Below are 19,178 nucleotides of genomic sequence, written 5' to 3'. Positions count from 1 at the left end.
GTACAGCAGGCAGTGAAGAAAGCGAATGGCATGTTGGCCTTTATAACAAGAGTCAAGTATAGGAACAAAGAGGTCCTTCTGCAGTTGTACAGAGTCCTAGTGAACTGAACTGAACTTTATTTATAGAGCACTTTAAAAACAACCACTGTTGCAACGAAGTTCTGTACATGACTAATCATAAACATAAAACAAAACAATAAAAACATTAAAAGACAGTAAAAACAATAAAAAAACAATAGAAACACTAAAACAGGAGCAAAGTCTCATGCAGGGTCGAAAGCCAAGGAATAGAAAAGGGTTTTAAGATTAGTTTTGAAAATGGACAGTGAGACCACACCTGCACTATTGTGTGCAGTTTTGGTCCCCTAATTTGAGGAAGGACATTCTTGCCATTGAGGGAGTGCAGCATAGGTTTACAAGGTTAATTCCCCGGATGGCGGAGATGTCATATGCTGAGAGAATGGGCTGGACTTGTACACTCTGGAGTAGAAGGGTGAGAGGGGATCTTATTGCAACAAATAAGATTGTTAAGGGTTTGGACACGCTAGAGGCAAGAAACATGTTCCCGATGTTGGGGGAGTCCAGAACCAGGAGCCACAGTTTAAGAATAAGGGGTAAGCCATTTAGAACAGAGACGAGGAAACACTTTTTCTCACAGAGAGTGGAATTCTCTGCCTCAGAGGGCGGTAGAGGCCGGTTCTCTGGATACTTTCAAGAGAGAGCTAGAGTCAGGGGATATGGGGAGAAGGCAGGAACGAGGTACTGATTGGGGATGATCAGCCATGATCACATTGACTGGTGATGCTGGTTCAAAGGGCCGAATGGCCTACTCCTGCACCTATTGTCTATTATCTAAGAAGGTACTATAATAGCATTTAATAGACACTTGGGACAGGTACATGGATAGGATAGGTTTAAAGGGATACGAGCCAAATGCAGGCAAATTGGACTACCGTAAATGGGACATCATGACCAGCACGCATTGGTTTGCCAGTTTCCTATGTCCATGACCAACACGAAAATTAACGTTATCGATGGCAAGGAGGATAGTCTTGTATTACAGGATATTGGCAATTGATAAACTGGGGAGAGAAGTGCAATGTATTTGAAATGATGAATGAAGGTAGAACAGACATGAAGAATGGTAGGCTCTGAGCAGCACAGAGGAACAGAGGGACTTGGTGTACAAGGTTCCTTGAAGATGGTTGTACAGGTAGATATGGCGGTAAAGGAGGCGGAAGGGATCAGTCATCATTAGCTTCTGCACAGTATAGAGTTAGTATTTTGCAGTACAGAAGCAAGCCCTTTAGTCCACCTTGTCCATATTGACCATCCAGTACCCACACAAACTAATCCCAATTACCAGCACAGTGCATGGTATTCTATGCCTTGATCATTCAAGTGCTCGTCTAGATACTTCTTGTGTGTGTTGAGTTACTGCCTCCCTCACACTCTCAGGCAGCGCATTATAAATTCCAATCACCCTCTAGTTACCTCATATATAGAAAATAAAAGCACCATACTATAGGAAGGTTGGAGCAGCACATCTAACTCTACAAAAAATACAGTGCCCTCAATAATGTTTGGGACAAAGACCCATCATTTATTTATTTGCCTCTGTACTTCACAATTTGAGATTTGTAATAGACAAAAAAATCACGTGGTTAAAGTGCATATTGTCAGATTTTATGAAAGGGTATTTTTATACATTTTGGTTTCACCATCTAGAAATTACAGCTGTCCACTAATTTCATGGGCACCATAGTGTTTGGGACACATGGCTTCACAGGCGTTTGTAATTGCTCAGGTGTGTTTAATTGCCTTCTTAATGCAGGTATAAGAGAGCTCTCAGCACCTAGTCTTTCCTCCAATCTTTCCCTCGCCTTTGGAAACTTTTATTGCTGTTTATCAACATGAGGACCAAAGTTGTGTCAATGAAAGTCAAAGAAGCCATCATGAGACTGAGAAACAAGAATACAACTGTTAGGGACATCAGCCAAACCTTAAGCTTACCAAAATCAACTGTTTGGAACATCATTAAGAAGAAAGAGAGCACTGGTGAGCTTACTAATCGCAAAGGGACTGGCAGGCCAAGGAAGACCCCCACAGCTGATGACAGAAGAATTCTCTCTATAACAAAGAAAAATCCCCAAACACCTGTCCGACAGATCAGAAACACTCTTCAGGAGTCAGGTGTGGATTTGTCAATGACCACTGTCTGCAGAAGACTTCATGAACAGAAATACATAGGCTACACTGCAAGATGCAAACCACTGGTTAGCCACAAAAATAGGATGGCCAGGTTACAGTTTGCCAAGAAGTACTTAAAAGAGCAACCTCAGTTCTGGAAAAAGGTCTTGTGGACAGATGAGACGAAGATTAACTTATATCAGAGTGATGGCAAGAGCAAAGTATGGAAGAGAGAAGGAACTGCCCAAGATCCAAAGCACACCACCTCATCTGTGAAACACGGTGGTGGGGGTGTTATGGGCTTGGGCATGTATGGCTGCTGAAGGTACTGGCTCACTTATCTTCATTGATGATACAACTGCTGATTGTAGTAACATAATGAATTCTGAAGTGTATAAACACATCCTATCTGCTCGTTCAAACAAATGCCTCAAAACTCATTGGCCGGCAGTTCATTCTACAGCAAGACAATGATCCTAAGCATACTGCTAAAGCAACAAAGGAGTTATTCAAAGGTAAAAAATGGTCAATTCTTGAGTGGCCAAGTCAATCACCTGATCTGAACCCAATTGAGCATGCCTTTTATATGCTGAAGAGAAAACTGAAGGGGACTAGCTCCCAAAACAAGCATAAGTTAACAATGGCTGCAATACAGGCCTGGCAGAGCATCACCAGCAACTGATGATGTCCATGAATCGCAGACTTCAAGCAGACATTGCATGCAAAGGATATGCAACAAAATACCAAACATGACTACTTTCATTTACATGACATTGCTGTGTCCCAAACATTATGGTGCCCTGAAATGGGGGGACTATGTATAAACACTGCTGTAATTTCTACACGGTGAAACAAAAATGTATAACTTATTAGAATCTGACAATGTGCACTTTAACCACGTGTGATTTTTCTATTACAAATCTCAAATTATGGAGTACAGAGGCATATCAATAAATGATGGGTCTTTGTCTCAAACATTATGGAGGGAGGGCAATGTATAAGGAACAAAGACACCAAAACACTTCCCCATAATAGGTGTAAAAAACTTAAGAGTGTAGGTTTAAGGGTGCGTGGGGAGGAAGAGATTTAGATAGGATCTGAGGATAGTGGTTGGAATGTGGAATGCACCATATGAATGAGCAGTAGAAACAGGATCACAGTTTTTAAATCCCTAGTGTATGAGCAATTTAATGGCCATGGCAGAGACGGCTATGGACCAGGTGCTTATAACTGGGATGATGGGGCCATGATGTTCAGGACTAAAATATGAATGAACAAATAAGTTTATTGGCCACGTATGCACACATACAAAGGAATTTGCCTTGGTGCTCCGCTCGCAAGTAACATACAACATACAGTAAACCATTCAGAATAAAACATAAAACATTAAAACATTATAGTTTAAACATGTGAATGAAATAGCAAAAGGAGGCTACATACGTTTGGTTATTGAATAGAGCTACTGCTTGTGGAAAAAAGCAGAAAAAACAATGATGTTTTTATGTCTGGCTGTGGCGGCTTTGACAGTCAAGAGTTGCCTTCCAGAGAGAAGTGCTTTAAAGAGTTTGTGGCCAGGGTGAGAGGGGTCAGAGATGATCATATCCACAAGCTTCCTGACATGTGCAGTGTATAGTTCGTCAATGGGGGGGGGAAGGTTGCTGCCAACAACCTTCTCGGCTGATCAAACGTTTCGCTGCAGCCTCCGGATGTGGTGTTTGGTGGCTGAGCCAAACCAGACCATGATGGAGAAGGTAAGGATAGACTCTACGATGACAGTATATAATTGGACCATCATTGCCTGTGGCAGATTGTGCTTCCTCAGCTGCCGCAGGAAGTACATCCTCTGTTGGGCTTTTGGCTGTGGAGTCGATGGCGGCCCCCCATTTAAGGTCCCTGGAGATGATGGTTCCCAGGAACTTAAAAGACTCCACAGATGTGACACTTCCGGTCTGTAGGCAGATTCCTCCCCATCCTGGATCAGTCCAATCTATTTGCGGTATGAACATTGACTTCTCTAATTTCAGGTAGTCCTTACTTTCTCCTCCTCTTCTCAGCTTTCCCTCAGCCCACTGGCTCTACCTCTTCCTTTCTTCCTCTCCCCCCCCTCCCCCACCCTCACATCAGTCTGAAGAAGAGTTTTGGCCCGAAACGTTGCCTATTTCCCCCCCCCCATGCTGCCTCACCCGCTGAGTTTCTCCAGCACTTTTGTCTACCTTCAGTCCAATCAGGGTCGTGTCGTCCGCAAACCTGAGAAGCTTGACAGAGGAGTCTGTGGAGGTGCTGTCGTTGGTGTAGAGAGAGTAAAGAAGAGGGGAGAGTACGCAGCCTTGCGGTGCTCCTACGCTGAGTGTCTGCGGGTCCGAGATGTGCTTTCCCAGCCTGTCTGTCAGGAAGTTGATGATCAGTTGGCGATCAGCCAAGGGGCCTGCTTCAACTTTGTTTCACTCTATTAAAGATTGTTAAGAGTAGCTATTTTGCATTCTGGAGTTTGACATAGGAAGGCAGCACTAAAAATAACTAATATTTGGGGTGCAGAATAAATGCCAACGAGCAATGAAAGAGAAGGGAGTTTCAATTTGGAAAACAAAGCGAGGACCAAGAATGATATGTACAGCAGTAAAAAAAAACTTGAATGGACAAAGGGAATTTGTTCATTCACAGAGATAGACACATATGCTCAATAGGTCAGGCAACATCTCTGGGGAAAAGGAGGTGGTGACATTTTGGGATGGGACCCTGCATCAGAATAACTTCATCAGTTAATTCACTGTTTTGGTTCACTTATTAACATTGCTCATTGATGAAATGCAAATGCATCCTCTCACACAAAAACAAAACTGAGAAATAGCAAAAATAGAGTATAAAACCCACCTCCTTGTCGAGCATACAGACTACCTCCAAAATAGCCATTCAGCGGTGATGTTGCAGCAAACACAAATATGGCTGTACTCAGCATAGACCCTCTCCTGCAAAAGGAAAAGAAAAACAATCAGAAAAAAAGACAGGAACTAAAAATATAAAGACATTTGAAAGTCAATGAGTCATAGAAAGTCATAGAGTAGGTTGCCTTTACAAATATGAAACATTATTTTGGTCTAACAAAATCTTTCTGCAATATCATGCCACTTCTGCTTGTATTAACCCACAGGTTGCAAATGATTTGACTTATGCATAGGACAAGAAATGTATCATAACAATAGCATTCATTGTTCAAATGCATTTCTTAGTATAACTACAGGAATATGTGGAACAGAAAATCAATGGTAAAGAAAGCGTACTGCATACTAAGCAGACAGTCTTCACCATTAGTGGCACGGTGGCACAGCGGTAGAGTTGCTGCCTGACAGCGCCAGGGACCCTGGTTCGATCCTGACTGCGGGCGCTGTCTCTATGGAGTTTGTACATCCTCCCCGTCACCTGCGTGGGTTTTCTCCGGGTGCTCCCGTTTCCTCCCACACTCCAAAAACGTGCAGGTTTGTAGGTTAATTGGCTTGGTATAATTGTAAATGGTCCGTAGTGTGTGCAGGATAGTGTTCGTGTCTGGGGATCACTGGTCAGCACAGACCCAGTGGGCAGAGGGGACGGTTTCCGGGCTATATCTCTAAACTAAACTCAAAGCAAATTAGCTCAACAGTGAAAGTTACTTTATTTAACACAGGAAGCCACCTATGCCCAGATCTCACTCCAGTACATGACAGGATGACAATCTGATTTAGTAGAATCATACAAGATCATAACTGGTCTACGCACAATATAAAATGATGTTCCAATCATTTGGCAGTTCAAGGATCAGGGAACAGTTTTAAGTTTTGGACAAAAGATGAGGTAAACGCAGGCGATGATTTACACAGGCAACAGTCAGGAAGTTTTAACACTGCCTGAAAGTGGGAAAGGAATAGAATCAAGCTGGAGAAGACACAAAGTGCTTCGAATCGGTCAGCAGATCTTGCAGCAACTCGGGAGAGCATGGCTAGGCAACGATTCAAGTCGGGACCAAGATGTTCCCCGACCGAAGATGGCACCTATCTGTGTTCATACGAGAAGCTGCCGGATCCAGTGAGCGAGTCCAGCACTCTGTGTCTGCTTTTGTAAACCAGCACCTGCAGTTCTTTGTACAGAATCAGAACCAGTTTCTATAGAATCAAACACGAATTGGATAAGCAATTGAAGGAAAATAATTTGGAATGTCTGAAAAATGAGGGGGGGAGGAGGGAAATATTGAAATGGTCGCTTTGATCCGAGGCGGATGAACATAATGGGCTAAATGACCTCCCTGTGTGCTATAATGAACTATAATTTCAATCAAGTTGGAATTTTGACATCTTTCTTTTCTGTAACAAAACACCAAAGTGGTCCATAGTAGCATAAAAGCTGCTTAGGCCGAGATCAACCAACTTCATACAAGATTGGCTTGAACCTGGACCACCGTGATTTATCTAGTTAAGCTACTCACTAGAAACAAGTCATTAAGCCATCAGGAACATTTCAGTGTATAATGTGAGTTATTGAACAGCTTTAAAGTGCATCCCAAGGCTTCCATTACACACATTAAAATCAAGAGGGCGACCCGTGAGAGGGTTTCATTCAAGGATAGAGGAGATAATTTATTATTGGTGCCAGACGACTTGGGCGACATATTGGATGAGTGTTTTGCATTGGTATTCATCAACAAGGGCATAGAGGAACGTGAGCAAGGTGTATTAATACGCAGGGGTAATTTGAGATTAATAAGGAGATGCTGTTGGGTGTTTTGAACAATATTAAGATGGAGCAGTCCCCTGGGTCGTGGGATTTGTTTTGAGGTTTTATGAGGAGACTAAGGTGATTGATTAGGGTGGGCAGTGTTTAGTTTAGTTTAGAAAAAGCGCGTAAACAGGCCCATCGGCCCACTGAGTCCACGCCGACCTGCAATCCCCTACATAGCACTATCCTCCTACACACGAGGGACAATTTTTTAAAATTTTACCAAGGCCAAATTAACCTACAAACTTGCACATCTTTGGATTGTGTGAGGAAACCAGAGCAGTGGGGAAAATCCACGTGATTATGGGGAGAGCGTACAAACTCTGTACAGACAGCACCCATAGTCAGGATCAAACCCAGGTCTCTGGTGCTGTAAGGCAGCAACTCGACCGCTACACCATCGTGCTGCCCACAGTGGGTGTTGTCTACATGGATTCTACTAAGATATTTGACAAGATTCCTCATGGTAGGCTGATCCAGAAGATTAGGGTGCACGGTGACTTAGTAATTCAGATTCAGAATTGGCTTACCCTAAAGAGGGCACTGGTGGAAAGGTGTAATTCTGGCTGGGGCACCGTGACCAGTGGTGTCCCACAGGGATCAGTGTTGGGACCTCCATTGTTTATGATATATAAAAATGACAAACGGAGATGGGCTGGTTAGTAAGTTTGCACATGAAACAAAAATTGGCAGAGTTGCATACATGAGGGAGGCTGTCCAAGGATACTGCAGGATATAGAACAATTACAAATATGAACAAAGAAAAGGCAGATAGAGTTTAATCTGATCAGGTTTGAGTTGTTGCATGTGAATTTGCAATGGGAAAGTATACCGTTAAGGGTTGGACCCTTAATAGTATTGATGTGCATAGGGATCTTAATATCCCTGAAAGTAAGTGCTCAAGTAGATGGCGTGATAAAGAAGGTGTATGGTAATGCTCGCCTCCATCGGTCGAAGCATTGTATGAGTCAGGAAGTCATGTTGCAGTTTTATAAAACTTTGGATAGGCTGCATTTGGAGTATTGTGTCCAGTTCTGATTGCAGGAAGGATGTGGAAGCTTGTGGAGAAGATTTTGAAGAGGTTTACCAGGCTGCTGCCTCCTTTCGAGGGCATTAACTCAGCAGATCAGGCAGCATCTCTGAAGAAAATGGACAGGTGACGATTCGGGTCAGGACCCTCTTCGGTTTGCTGAAGGGCTTGTGTATATCTCTGAAGATCTCTCCTGGTCCGAGAACACTGATGCAATTATAAAGAAAGCGCATCAGCGCCTCTACTTCCTGAGAAGATTACGGAGAGTTGGTATGTCAAGGAGGACTCTCTTGAACTTCTACAGGTGCACAGTAGAGAGCATGCTGACCGGTTGCATCGTGGCTTGGTTCGGCAACTTGAGCGCCCAGGAGTGGAAAAGACTGCAAAAAGTTGTAAACACTGCCCAGTCCATTATCGGCTCTGACCTCCCTACCATCGAGGGGATCTATCGCAGTCGCTGCCTCAAAAATGCTGCCAGCATCATCAAGGATCCACACCATCCTGGCCATTCACTCATCTCCCCGCTGCCTTCAGGTGGAAGGTTCAGGAGCCTGAAATCTGCAACATCCAGGTTCAGGAATAGCTGCTTCCCCACAGCCATCAGGCTATTACTCAACTCAAACAAAACTCTGAACATTAATAGCCCATTGCACTATATCTGCTTATTTATGTGTGTATATATATTTCAATGGTTATATGGATACACTGATCTGTTATGTATTTATTTATGCCTACTATATTCTGTTGTGCTGAGGCAAAGGAAGAATTTAATTGTCCTATCTGGGACACATGACAATGAACTTGAATCTTGAAAAGATGCACATCAGATCTTAAGAGCTGGTGTGAACAATTCCCTTGCTCAGTTCTACATACATGTCCTTTAGCCATTTGAATTTGTGCTCTCCTATCGTGCTGCCACAGTTTACCGAGGTGGCTGTTCCAAATTGATCTTTCCGGTGGATTTACCATTTCCCTTTGTTATCAACTGTTAACTGCTTAATACTTTGCTAATTGCTCAATGCGTCCATTTGACGTGCTGGTTTAAAATGAAAGGAAGCAGCTAAACAAACTGACGGCCACTGACAAGCACCAGTCTTTTGGGGAACCCACTGAAGGGCAGCACAGAGCTGATCTACCAACAGTCGTACCACACACATAACTTACATGACACGTTTAGGTACTCCACCACAGTTTATCTCCGTAAACCAGCATCTGCAGTTCCTTGCGTCAATATGTACAAGTCAGTTGCCGTTAAGATTTAGGCTACAGAGGGGTGATATAAAGGCCATCTCTATTCCTTGGGACTCTATTCCTTGGAAAGCAGGAGGATGAGGGGTGATCTTACTGTGGTGTATAAAATTATGAGAGGAATAGATCCGGTAGATGCACAGAATCTCTTACCCAGAGTAGGCGAATAGAGAACCAGAAGGCATAGGTTTAAGATGAAGGGGAACATTTTTTAATAGGAATCTAAGGGGTAACTTTTTACACACAAAGGGTGGTGGGTGTATGGAACAAACTGCCAGAAGAGATAGTTGAGGCAGGGACTATCCCAACATTTAAGAAATGTTAGACAGGTACATGGATAGGACAGGTTTGGAGGGATATAGACTAAGCACAGGCAGGTGGGATTAGTATAGCTGGGACATGTTGGCCGGTGTGAGCAAGTTGGGCCAAAGGGCCTGTTTCCACACTGTATCACTCTGTGACAATGCCAGCTGCTTAAAATTATGGTCATGGTATTATTTGATTAAAGTTGAATATTGCAACAAACCTACCTTTGAATATTGTAGCTTTTATTAGAAACCCGTGATAATGATGCTAAATAAGAAAGCACTCCAGATCGGATTTACTAGTTTTCCCTTTAAGATTGTACATTTTCTTTCGCTGAACACCCGATTCCTCCTCTCCCACACCCCAGATGACGTTCAGGCTGACCCCCATACAATCAGGTCTTCAGACATGAAGTTAACTGAAATGTTGAATCCTTTGCCCCATTCCACGCTGCATGGAGCATCTGAATGCTTGTGCAGCCGTAAGCTAAATTTGATACAAGGTGTGCCCAAGTGTTATATAGTTTCAGCATAATACCCAGCTTCAATGACACCCAAAAGAAGAGGCTTTAAAATTGTTACAAAAAGGTTCAGCATAGCAGTGAAACAATCTTCTGGGAGGCACCCCACTCAACATACAGTAGAATAATTGAGACATGATTGTACCAAGGGATAAGTAAGTCCGTCAGAGAATGCAAACGAACAATAACTCAATGAACGTATTTTCTTATTGGCTATTGTTAAACTATTGAAAGTAATCTCAGAATTTGCTCTGAAGGTGGGGCAGGAATTCAGATCAAGCTACGCGATAATTACAAGAAAAACACACTTTTGCGGGTTCAGGCAGCTCTTTTACACAGATATGATTCCATTGGAACTCCCATCACAGCTGTGTACAATCCCTTTCCATATGATCTGAATACAAGCAGTTTCGGACAAGTTGAGGTTTAGAGATACAGCGTGGACACAGGCCGTTTGGCCCACCGAGCCCGTGCTGACCAGTGATCCCCATACACTAGCATGAGGGACAATTTTTACTGATTTTAACCTCCAAACCAGCACCTCTGGAGTTGTGGGTGGAAATCTGGGAAAAACAAGCAGTCACGGGGAGAATGTACAAACTCAATACAGTCAAGCACCTGCAGTCGGGATCAAGACCGGGTCTCTGACACTATAAGGCAGCAATTCTACTCCTGTGCCACCGTGTTGCCCTTGTGATATGTAGAAGGATAGTGGAGAATGGTGGTGGAGTTAGCAAATAATATGTAACCCACTCTTTGTTACCAAAGCACATACATCAGGGGTACAGAGAACAGTCTAGTACAGGTGCACAACCTTTTATCCGAAAGCCTTGGGACCAGACACTTGTCGGATTTCGGACATTTTCAGATTTCCGAATGGAAGATTTTGAGCGTAGATTAGGTAGGTAGCGCGGGCGGCTTGAAAAGTCTGGAGCGGCTACCTCCTCCCTGGAGACCGGGGAATCATTGTAAATCATTGCATAAATGTTAGTCAGTTAGTTTGGAGGGATTTTATGTGGTGGTGGTGGTGGTGGGTGGGAAAGGGGGAGGGGGGTAAAGGGGGAAACTTTGATTCTTAGTCCCCTGCCTGGTCGGCGACTCCCAACATCACGGGGCTGGGGGCTCCGTCGGGCCGCGGGCGGGGCCGGTTGTAGCTCCGACCCCGGCAACTCTACCCCTGGCTGCGCGGTGCTCCAAATCCACCGCCACCCGCGGCCGGACGCCCGCAGCCCCAGCTCCGCGAATGTTGGGAGTCGGCGGCCACAGCGCTCCGGAGCTTACCGCACGGCGACCCGGTAAGGCATTGCCCGCTCCCCGCTGGTATCCCAGCGCTGCGACGCCGCCGACTCCCAACATTCGCGGAGCTGGGGCTGTGGGCGTCCGGCCGCGGGCGGCACTGGATTTGGAGCACCCCGCAGCCAGGGGTAGAGTTGCCGGGGTCGGAGCTACAACCGGCGCCGCCCGCGGCCGGACGCCCGCAGCCCCAGCTGGGAGTTGGCGGCCACAGCGCCGCGGAGCTTACTGCACGGCGACTCGGTAAGGCATTGACCGCTCCCCGCCTCTCCGACCAGGTAGGCGACTAAGAATTAAAGTTTACCCCTTCACCCCCCCCTTCACATAAAAGCCCTCCAAACTAACTGACTAACATTTAAGCAATGATTTACAGATGTTTAAGTGTCTCCCCGGTCTCCGGGGAGGAGGCAGCCGCTACAGTAGTACAGACCTGGGTTGACCGTGGGTCGTTTCGGGTCAAGTTTGGCGCCAAACGCGAGCTTTGGTGTGCAGATGACATCCTGGAAAAATGGCCGGTTTTCGGAGTTTTTCGGTTTCCAGAACACCGGATAAAAGGTTGTGCACCTGTACTACCCTGGCTGAGGCTCTGAGACTGGGCAAAATCTGAGTGATCACTGCTTGTGAAGTACAATCACCCACTAACCTGTAAGAAACCTACCAAATGTGACTCAGGCTTGTCAAAGTCAATTTGTTGTGTTTAAAGCACACATGGTTTTCCCCAATAAAACTGTGAATTTGTCAGTATAACAGGAACAATGAACAAAGGATTTCTGCTGAAGTGCTCATTATTTAAAACATTGAAAAATATGAACTGCCCAATAATACAAGACACTCTGTACATACTTTGTGTAAGAAAGAACTGGTTTAAACCGAAGGTAGACACAAAATGCTGGAGTAACTCAGAGGGACAGGCAGCATCTCTGGAGAGAAGGAGTGGATGACGTTTTGGGTCTGAAGAAGGGTCTCGACCCGAAATGTTACTCCAGCTTTTTGTGCCTATACTCTGTACATACTTACTCTGTGTACAAGTCTTCTATCATTGCCACAATGATGACAATAAGAGAGACAAAGAAAATCTGGCAACCAGACCCAATCAGCGACGAAAATATCAATGGATGACTGGAGGGCCTGAATACATCCCCATGAACTTGTTTCCATCCGTACTCATCACCCAGATCTCTGTCCTGTTAAAACATAATTTTACTACGGGTTAATTGCTGAGCACTTTTTTTGGAAACAATGCACAAACTTTGGAAACAAAGCATAAATCGTAGCCAGCACTGATTACAGATAATCCTGCCAAATTGTAATTTCTGAGAGACTGTTATTTGGAAGCTGCAACGGTCTATGCTTCAAACGCTTAAAGTGAAAGTTTTAGTATCATAGAAGGCTCCATCAAAGGAGCTTCAGGTATGTTGTGGCATATCCACACTTTATTTAAACCAGTTCTTTATTCCCCCCACCCCCGAAAAACAATGCTGGAGTAACTCAACTGGTCAGGCCGCATCTCTGGAGGGCATGAACAGGCGGACATTTTGGGTGGTGACCGGAGAAGGCACCATCCATGTCGTCCAGAGATGCTGCTTGACCACGATAAGTAACTCCAGCAGCTGCAGCTTCTTGTGTGTTCACAGTGCAACTGGCAGTTTGCAAGATTTCTCGGGCATGGGACACACAGGAGCACATTGATGGATATATATATATTGTCCTTGATATTTAACAAGCAGATTGGGAGGTGCAGAGAGTGGTCTCAAGCTGGTGACTATAATTGTGATACATAGGGTTCAATACTACAACATACTATCAGGACAGGCATGATGAGGACACTTAGCCCCTGAGGGTGTCTTAATTCCCCCCACTTTGTAAGCAGAACATTCAATGACATTGTGGCCACAGATAACACTAATCAGGTCTGGTACCATTGCAAGACTACATTAGAAGTTTGGTTTTAACCTATTAAGAAAAGTGGCATTCCAAATTTACAAACACAAATTGACGGGAAAAATCAAGGAAAGATTTATGACAATTTGGTTATAGCTGGAAATTGTTCAACAAGCCTACTCAAGTTGATAAAAGTATGTTTAATCAGGACATAATTGTACAACTTATATTGCCCACTATGACTGAAACCTCAGTGTATAATAATCCATCTTGTTTATGTTAACATCTAAAATATTGTCAAGGTCACATTATTCCACTGGAATCTCGAGTGTACAATGGGTAAGTAATTCATCTTACTTAGCTTGAATTTGGATGGGCATTCGAGCCAAAGAAAACATAATAGTGGCGGCATAGTGGGGCAGCGGTAGAGTTGCTGCCTCACAGCGCCAGAGGCCTGGGTTCAATTCTGGCTATAGGTGCTGTCGGTACAGAGTTTGTACCTTCTTCCTGTGACTGCGTAGGTTTTCTCTGGGTGCTCCGGTTTCCTCCAACATCCCAAAGAATTACAGCTTTGTAGGTTAATTGGCTTGGGTAAAATTGCAAATTATCCCGTGTGTAGTATAGTGTGAGTGTACGGGGTGATCGCTGGTTAGCGAGCACTCAGTGGGCCGAAAGGCCTGCTTCTGCGTTGCATCTCTAACGTTAATATGGATTATAGTATCAATCTATCCTTACAATCCACGAAGGAAAAGAGTTAGGGAAACTGAAGACAAGATGATAGTCATAGAGCACGGACATGGGCCTTTTGGCCCAACTTACCCACGCCGACCAAGATGCCCCATCTAAACTGTTCCCACATGCCAGCATTTGGCACATATCATTCTAAACCTTTCCTGTTCACCTAACTGTTCAAATGTCCTTTAAATGTTGAGATAGTACCTGGTTCAACTAGCTCCTTCCCTGATGCCTAACGAAAAACCTCTTCAAAGCCACTATCATATCTGTCTCCACCACCGCCACCCCTGGCAATGCGTTCCAAGCCCCCATGACCATCCGTGGAAAAAAACTTGCCCAGCATATCTCTACTAAACTTTCCCCCTCTCGCTTTATAGCTATGCCTTCTAGTGTTGGACATTTCGACCCTTTCTATGCCTCTCATCATTTTATATACTGCTCTCGTCTCCCCTCAACCTCAGAAGTTCCAGAGAAATCAATCCAAGTCTGTCCAACCTCTCCCTATAGCAAAAACCCTCTACTCCAAGCAGCATTCTACTAAATCTCCTCTGCACCCTCTCCAATGTCCCCACATCTTTCCTGTAACGGGGCGATCAGAACTGCATGCAATTCTCCAAATGCGGCCTAACCAAAGTCCTATAGAGTTGCATCAAGATTGATAAAGTAGTTTTAAAAGGCTTGCAGAATCCTGGGCTTTATAAATAGTAGATAATCTTTATGAAAAGTTATTTGATTTGAGCTGGATTATTGTCTCAAATTGGCTGCAGATGAATATATTCGAAACAAATCTATAAATCTACAAGACATTTAGGGAATCAAAGTCTGTGGTGACAGTGGAGGAACGAGGGGCTGAATTAGCAATACTTTGACATTTTGTTCAATTCCGGGTACTGCGCTTTAGAAACACACGGCCGTTTTGGACAGAGATTTATCACAATAAATCCAAGAATGAGGGATTTTACATGCGTATAGATTGGAGAAGTTGAGATTGATCTCCTTGGAATAGAGGGAATTGCAAGGAGATCTGATGAAGGTTTTTCAAACCATGAAGTGTACAGATAGAATGAAACGGATTCCAACAGCAAAGGGGAGATGGCCTCCATTGTCAAAATAACCTAATCTCAGGAGTTATCCTCACCATGTCATCCATTTCTTCCTCCTTACTGTACCGAGCGTAGTCCTTTCGTAAAGTGCGCATTAGAATCATGGAAACCAATCCAACCAAGAAAATAACCATCATGAAGGAATTGAAGATCGAGAACCAGTGAATCTGCCAATACACAAAAGAGTATAAGAGATATAGGATCTGAATTTTTAATTTACAGTTTTACAATCTCAAACAAATTTCCACTAATAAACTAACATTCAATATGATTACTAATATGGGAACGACATGCAATCAGGACCTGGGTGCGGGATGCAACCTACCATATTGAAGATGGGAACTTGGATAAAAATACAGTGAGGTATAGTGATGTACGAGATTGATCCCTGGGATGGCGGGACTGTCATATGAGGAAAGATTGAAAAGACTAGGCTTGTATTCACTGGAGTATAGAAGGATGAGGGAGAATCTTTTAGAAACATATAAAATTATAAAAGGACTGGACAAGCTAGATGCAGGAAATATGCTCCCAATGTTGGGCGAGTCCAGAACCAGAGGCCACAGTCTTAGAATAAAGGGGAGGTCATTTAAGACTGAGGTGAGAAAATTTTTTTTCACCCAGAGAGTTGTGAATTTATGGAATTCCCTGCCACAGAGGGCAGGGGAGGCCAAGTCATTGGATGGTTTTAAGAGAGGGTTAGATAGAGCTCTAGGGGCTAGTGGAATCAAGGGATATAGGAGAAGGTAGGCACGGGTTATTGATAGGGGACGATCAGCCATGATCACAATGAATGGAGGTGCTGGCTCGAAGGGCCGAATGGCCTCCTATTTTCAATGTTTCATTGTATACATTACTGGTAGAATTACACTTCAACTTGACTCAAGGATTTAAAGAGGGAAGGGAATAAACTGTGGAAGAAATAAGATCAATAACATTAAAATTCAACATACTCTGTGTTGAAAGAAGGATGGGTCAAGGTACTTATCAAATCGGTCTTCAAACTTCACATCAGATTTCTTCCACTTCATCTAAAATAACCAGAAAACAAATTACACAATAAAACAATACACTATGTGAAATTGGCAAAAGTACGTCTAATCAGGACATAACTGCACAATTTGTATTGCCCATTATGTCTGAAATCTGAGTGTATAATAATCCATCTCATTTATGTTGCCATGTGAAACATTGTCAAGGTCACATTATTCCCCTCGACTTTCAATCTTACAATGGCTAAGTAATTCATCCTATTTAGCTTGAATTTAGAAGGGGATTTTAGCCAAGGGAACAAAGGGTTAAATATGGGTCATAATATCGACCTACCCAAACAACTATCAAAATACAGCATGTTCCTTAACAACTTGAACCTTGGCAAAAATGTCAAGTGTTATGATTCTGGGTGTTCCATCTGACCTGGCTACTGTGTGCAACATGCTACTACCAAGCACACATTGACTGTTTCAATTAAAGGGCAGCTATATAAGACTGGACTGGAGCTCTTTTGAGGAAGTCTCATTGAATGGGGAAACAAAATACAGTGCTCTCCATAATGTTTGGGACAAAGACTCATCATTTATTTATTTGCCTCTGTACTCCACAATTTGAGATTTGTAATAGAAAAAAAATCATGTGGTTAAAGTGTATTTTTACACATTTTGGTTTCACCATGCAGACATTACATCAGTGTTTATACATAGCCCCCTATTTCAGGGCACCATAATATTTGGGAAACATGGCTTCACAGGTTTTTGTTATTGCTCAGGTGTGTTTAAATACCACCTTAATGCAGGTATAAGAGAGCTTTCAGCACCTAGTCTTTCCTTCACATTTGGAAACTTTTATTGCTGTTTATCAACATGAGGACCAAAGTTGTGTCACTGAAAGTCAAAGAAGCCATTATGAGACTGAGAAACAAGAATACAACTGTTAGAGACATCAGCCAAACCTAAAGCTTACCAAAATCAACTGTTTGGAACATCACTAAGATAATCGCAAAAGGTCTGGCAGGCCAAGGAAGATCTTCACAGCTGATGACAAAATAATTCTCTCTATAATAAAGAAAAATCCCCAAACACCTGTCTAACAGATCAGAAACACTCTTCAGGAGTCACGTGTGGATTTGTCAATGACCACTAGCCGCAGAAGACTTCATGAACAAAAATACAGAGGCTACACTGCAAGATGCAAACCACTGGTTAGCCACAAAAATAGGATGGCCAGGTTACAGCTTGCCAATAAGTACTTAAAAGAGCAACCATAGTTCTGGAAAAAGGTCTTGTGAACAGATGGGATGAAGATTAACTTATATCAGAATGATGGCAAGAGCAAAGTATAGAGGAGAGAAGGAACTGCCCAAGATCCAAAGCACACCACCTCATCTGTGAAACACGGTGGTACATGGCCAGGTTAAGGCCTGGGCATGTATGGATGCTGAAGGTACTGGCTCACTTATCTTCATTGATGATACAACTGTTGATGGTAGTAGCATAATGAATTCTGAAGTATATAGACACATCCAATCTGCTCAAGTTCAAACAAATGTTTCAAAGCTCATTGGCCGGCGGTTCATTGTACAGCAAGACAATGATCCCAAACATACTGCTAAAGCAACAAAGGAGTTTTTCAAAGCTAAAAAATGGTCAATTTTTGTGGACAAGTCAATCACTCGATCGGAAGCCAGTTGAGAATGCCTTTTATATGCCGAAGAGAAAACCGAAGGGGACTAGCCCCCAAAACAAGCATAAGCTAAAGATGGCTGCAATACAGTCATAGGAAACAAGAAAGGGCTATATTTAAGAGGGAGTTAGATGTGGCCCTTGTGGCTAAGGGGATCAGGGGGTATGGAGAGAAGGCAGGTACGGGATACTGAGTTGGATGATCAGCCATGATCATATTGAATGGCGGTGCAGGCTCGAAGGGCCGAATGGCCTAATCCTGCACCTAATTTCTATGTTATTATGTTTCTATAGCATGCAAATGATATGCAACAAAATACTAAAATATGACTACAGGTGCACAACCTTTTATCCGAAGTTCCAAATAACGAAAAGCTCCGAATAGCGGACATTTTTTCGGTCCTTGAAGAAAGGTCCTTGAAGACGTTCACCGAGGGCGGCCCGCAGAGGTGACAGCGGAACCTCCGGTCGGTCCTCGAAGAAAGGGGAACTAAATCCCCATTCATAAAAGGGGTGAGGGTATATTGCGCGGGAGGGTTAATAATTGACAATCTGCTGCTGCCTGCCCACCGAGTTAAAAAGTTCCCACGGTAGACTCACGATACAGTGTATCGTGAGTCTTGCGTGGGAACTTTTTAACTCAGCGGGCAGGCAGCAGCAAATTGTCGCTCCCTTCAGTTTCACCCCACCTACACCCCTCTGCTTCCCGGCCATGTGTGTGACCCCTTCCCTCCCCTCTCCAGCTCCCCGCCCATTGCACCGGCGCGGGGGCTTTGCACTGTCTTCACGTCGGAGCTAGTGCCAGTCACCGGAGACGTCAGGACCAACGGGACACCGGCCCCCAGGCTCACTGCAAGCACGGAGATCCCAGAGACCCACAGCCAGCAGCAGCCCAGCCCCGTTCCAATTCCAGAGGAACACACTCCCCGTACGGACAGAAGCTGATGGTGTGCAAGGTACGTCTTGGTCTTGGGGTTGCGGATGAGGGGGCGCAGCTCGGGCTGTGACGTCTCCGGCCACCCCCCTGTACAGGAGCTGAGACTGGGAGCTGTGGGGTTGTTTGCAGTTGCAGAGGCAGGGAGCAAGGGCGGTACAGTTCCCAGTCTCAGCTCCATTCCAGGGGGTGACCGGAGACGTCAGGACCAACCGGACACCGACTGCAAGCACGGAGATCCCAGAGACTCACAGCCAGCAGCAACTCTAGCCCAGCCCCGCTCCAACTCCAGAGGAACCCGGGTTGCAGATGAGGGGGCGCAGCTCGGGCTGTGGGCGCACTGCCACTTGTCGCTGTAGCGGCGCATCGGGGAGCGGGTTCCTGTTGGTCCTGACGTCTCCGGCCACCCCTCTGGACAGGAGCTGAGAGACGTTAGGATCACCAGAAGCCGCTCCCCGATATGCTGCTACGGCGACGTGGCAGTTCGCCCACAGCCCGAGCTGCGCCCCCTCATCGG

General features: G+C 44.4%; 1 protein-coding gene across 1 annotated transcript in view; it reads right to left on the bottom strand.

Annotated features, from left to right (window-relative positions):
* The window catches only part of tm9sf3 (transmembrane 9 superfamily member 3), a 78,903-nt gene that overhangs the window by 19,305 nt on the left and 40,420 nt on the right, over positions 1-19,178 (bottom strand). Inside the window, 4 exon segments of the mRNA XM_055661939.1 lie at positions 5,062-5,156; positions 12,348-12,514; positions 15,085-15,216; positions 16,003-16,080. Coding sequence (XP_055517914.1) covers positions 5,062-5,156; positions 12,348-12,514; positions 15,085-15,216; positions 16,003-16,080 — 472 coding nt within the window.

Source organism: Leucoraja erinacea, chromosome 34 (assembly GCF_028641065.1).
Source record: "Leucoraja erinacea ecotype New England chromosome 34, Leri_hhj_1, whole genome shotgun sequence".
NCBI lineage: Eukaryota > Metazoa > Chordata > Chondrichthyes > Rajiformes > Rajidae > Leucoraja > Leucoraja erinaceus.
The sequence above is the reverse complement of the archived record's forward strand: the minus strand, read 5'-3'. Positions and strand labels throughout refer to the sequence as shown.